At 40.5% G+C, this 3,533-nt stretch overlaps 1 protein-coding gene across 5 annotated transcripts; it reads left to right on the top strand.

Moving 5' to 3' along the window:
• Positions 1-281: 281 nt before the first annotated feature.
• Positions 282-2,770, top strand: LOC122056265 (non-specific lipid transfer protein GPI-anchored 1-like). Of its 5 annotated transcripts, none has more exons than XR_006133090.1 (7): positions 282-370; positions 543-716; positions 830-1,039; positions 1,193-1,514; positions 1,666-2,360; positions 2,473-2,529; positions 2,725-2,770. XR_006133090.1 is itself a non-coding variant. In XM_042618149.1 (4 exons), the coding sequence occupies exons 2-4, from the start codon at positions 968-970 to the stop codon at positions 1,773-1,775; spliced, it is 501 nt and encodes a 166-aa protein (XP_042474083.1). In that variant the 5' UTR covers positions 450-716; positions 830-967; the 3' UTR covers positions 1,776-1,862. The 5 variants fall into 5 exon arrangements, 2 of the variants coding, with proteins under 2 accessions (XP_042474083.1, XP_042474077.1); XR_006133091.1 differs by lacking the exon at positions 282-370 and adding an exon at positions 424-443; XR_006133089.1 differs by lacking the exon at positions 282-370 and having other exon boundaries at positions 459-716; positions 830-1,514.
• The last annotated feature ends 763 nt before the right edge of the window (positions 2,771-3,533 follow it).

Below are 3,533 nucleotides of genomic sequence, written 5' to 3'. Positions count from 1 at the left end.
TCGTTTGCCGGGGAAGCCGAGGAGGTGGCGGCGGCGGCGTCGTCGTCACCCAACAGCACTGTCTCTTCCTTCCAAATGGAGTTTTCCGCCGGGGGAGGCGAGGGCGGAGCGCTGCCGGTGGAAAGGGCCTGTTCGAGTGCGGTGTGTTCTTTTTCCTTCCATTTTCTTAAAAGTTTGTTGCTTCGCGTCTAAAGCCGTGTGTTCAGTTGGGGACGTTGTCGACTTAGTGGGTACTTTGTAGAGACGCTTGTGGTGGGGGACAAGCTAGGCGTACTTCCACACACTATCCGGGTCTCCCTCGAGGGGGAGCTCTTCGCAGTCGACGCCACAAATAACAATATAGTTCGGATCACTCCGCCTCTCTCCCAGTGTAATTCCCCCGTTCCCTTCACTTCCTAGTTTTTCTATTGCGATCTACCATAAGAGATTGGAAGTTGTATCAGGTATATGCCATCATTTTCCCTTATAGCTTTTTGTGTCTATTTGGAGATCTTCACTTTATAAAGTTTTGCGAGCTGGTTTCGACAAAAATCGCGTTGCAGATAGCAGAGCAAGATTTGGTTGCCGGGTCATTTAAGGGATTCTCTGGACATGTAGAGATGGTAAACCTGCAGATGCTCGTTTCTATCGTCCAAAAGGTGCCGCTATGGATGACAAAGGGAATGTGTATGTTGCTGATATCTCCAATATGGCTATTCGAAAGATAACTGAATCAGGTACAACACTTGAGCAAATTCCTGTATTTAGATTCAAAGAAATGTAAAATTAAAGACCACAATTCTGCAATTGAGTCAAAAAGTCTGTTTTTTACTTGTGATGGCTTCTTCAGGTGTGACTACTATTGCTGGAGGAAAATCAAATATAGCAGGTTATAGAGATGGCCCGAGTGAGGATGCTAAGTTTTCTAATGACTTTGATGTGATATATGTTGGAAGAACTTGTTCTCTTCTAGTCGTGGACAGGGGTAATGCTGCTCTTCGCCAAATTTCTCTTCAGCAAGAGGACTGCCAATACCAGTATACTTCAGTATCAACATCAGGTTACCTGAAGCTTCCCAGTGATGTTCTTTGTAATTCTTTTTGTACACAACAAACATGGAACTATAACATATTACAACCTTACAATATGGCACCATCGGTCCAATATTTTCTGTTATCTTACATATCTTATATGGTTGCATCTACATATGTAGAAGACCAGGAAGAAAAAAGTTGACAACAGACAAGAGAAGTCACCAGCAGCCGATACTTCGCTGCAGCATCAGTGCACGGATGCCACCAGCAGCCTGACCCCCTGCATGGACTATGGCAGCGGCAGCAGCGACCGACCCAACAGCGACTGCTGCGACACCGTGAGGAACATCCGGGGCACAAACCCCGTCTGCCTCTGCTACGCCGTACAGCAGACGCACAACTGCTCCTCCCCCTGGAGCGCCTTAGGGCTCAAGGTCGAACGCCTGCTCATGCTGCCCGGTGCTTGCAACCTCGACAACTCCAACGCTAGCAATTGTAACGGTAGCTGTTATTTGTTTCCTTCTTTTTATTTTTATTTTAAAAAAATATTTTAAAATATTGAAATGTTCTTGCTGCTGCATTTGGCAGCCAGAGATCCTATTGAAGGGTATGATTATCTCTCTAGTCTAATCAGTTTCTTCACTAAATTTAGGAACTACTGTGTTTCTTCTTCTGCTAGTGAAGAGAAACATCTTGAGGAAGAAAGAGCTGAAAAGGATAAGAAACGGAGAGTTGAAGCTTTGTCGGTTTTTTCTGAGATGATAGAAACTGATCACATGATGGATTCTTACTGGTCTGACTTGATATCTCATAACCGCCCTACTAAAATCGAAGTCGAAGTTCATGCTCCGGCTCAAAGGAAAAAGAGGAAAACTTCAAGACAAACATCTGCTCTGATTTCTGTTCCTGTTGTACAAGCCACAGAACATATTCAAATTGGAATAGCTTGTCCCACTATGAAGCAAGTGCTATCCTCAGATAGGCCCATAATCAGTGTCAATGCAAAGATAGTCGATAGGTGTATGCCTACAGCTTTGGTTTTGAATTTCAATAAATCCAGTCCTCTTCCTTCTGAAGTTGATCTGATTAGGATTTTCTGTCGCTATGGGCCCATAGTGGAAGTAGCAACAGAAGTTCAACAGGAGAGCAACAGCGTCAAACTAATTTTTAAGCGGCTTACTGATGCCGAGATGGCTTTTAGTAGTGCCAGAAAATATGGATGGTTTGGGCCATCACTTCTCAGTTATCATCTCAGATATCTATCGTCAACACCAGATACTTTTGCTGACATCCAACAATCAGACAATTATGCTGCACTACCAGAACATAGCAACTTGGAAACTCCAGGTAATATCTGTTTAATTATGTCTAATGTTTTTCTAGAAGCCAATGTTTTAAGATACAAACAATATAGCACTCATCAAAAGCAGCAACATAAACATTCTTCATTCATTGCCAGGGAATGATTCTGAACAGTTGCATTCTTGCTTATGAGATTTGGAAGATGGCATCAGAGGTAGTACAATAAATAGTATATCTCTTCATTTGCTTGTTAACTATGAACATTTTCTTTGTTCTTCTATGCTTCCTTCACTGTTATATTCGTTATCTTCCACAGCAGCCTTTAAAAACTCAGTATTCTATTTTATTTGATACATGCACACATTTGTTTTAGTTATTTGACATATGGTGAATTTATGTGTTTTTACAGTTTACAAATCTCAAGTACTCCAGAGTTGAAATTGATGAAGTGCGGTTCGAGTGGGCTGAATGCATGCTAGATTACATTTGAGACAATTGTACCTTAATGTGTTAACAGAATGTTATACTTTGATTTTGATATCTATTAGCTAGCTTTTGATGTAAAAAGAATGTTTGGGTATTTTATGAATATTGTTGTAAGAAGATTATTTATATAATTTGTGAATATTTGTGTATTTTATGGATATTATTGAATGAAGAATATTTGTACAATTTGTGAATATTTGTGTATTTTTTTTTTTATTGTCGGTTTTAAAATCAAATCTGTGCTGTTAGAAAAAATACATATTACATCGGTTTTCCACCGATGTAAAACCGGTGTTATAAAGTAATATTACATCGGTCATTTACCGCTGCCAAAACTGGTGTTATTAACAAAAGCTATTACATCGGTTTTACACCGTGTATGAAACGGTGTCGTTAAGTGATACTACACCGGTTAATAACCGATTCGAAAACCGGTGTCGTTAAGTGATACTACACCGGTTTTAACCCGATGTCTAAAATGGCAGACTTTTAACATCGGCTTCATAGACATCGGTCGAAAATCAAATAGATACCGGTGGAAAACCGATGTCTATGAGCGATTTTGTTGTAGTAATATTGCATCGAATGCATGTTTTAGTGAGGTAGATGGTTTCTTACTAAGCGAAAGCTTATAGATACTTTCTTTTCCTTATATTGCTGATAAAGGTAAAGGAAATATGGACTAGCGGAGGCTGGAGGACAATGCTACGAGGATGTGTGTGGATGGAACTT

The sequence above is a fragment of the Zingiber officinale genome, chromosome 1B (assembly GCF_018446385.1).
Source record: "Zingiber officinale cultivar Zhangliang chromosome 1B, Zo_v1.1, whole genome shotgun sequence".
Lineage (NCBI taxonomy): Eukaryota > Viridiplantae > Streptophyta > Magnoliopsida > Zingiberales > Zingiberaceae > Zingiber > Zingiber officinale.
The sequence above is the reverse complement of the archived record's forward strand: the minus strand, read 5'-3'. Positions and strand labels throughout refer to the sequence as shown.

Excerpts from the sequence above, each read along its gene's own strand:
- LOC122056265 (XM_042618143.1), top strand. The coding sequence starts at position 968 with ATGCTGCTCTTCGCCAAATTTCTCTTCAGCAAGAGGACTGCCAATACC. Across the intron at positions 1,040-1,192 it reads TACTTCAGTATCAACATCAG|AAGACCAGGAAGAAAAAAGT; the intron begins GTTACCTGAAGC and ends CTACATATGTAG. Across the intron at positions 1,515-1,665 it reads CAACGCTAGCAATTGTAACG|GAACTACTGTGTTTCTTCTT; the intron begins GTAGCTGTTATT and ends CACTAAATTTAG.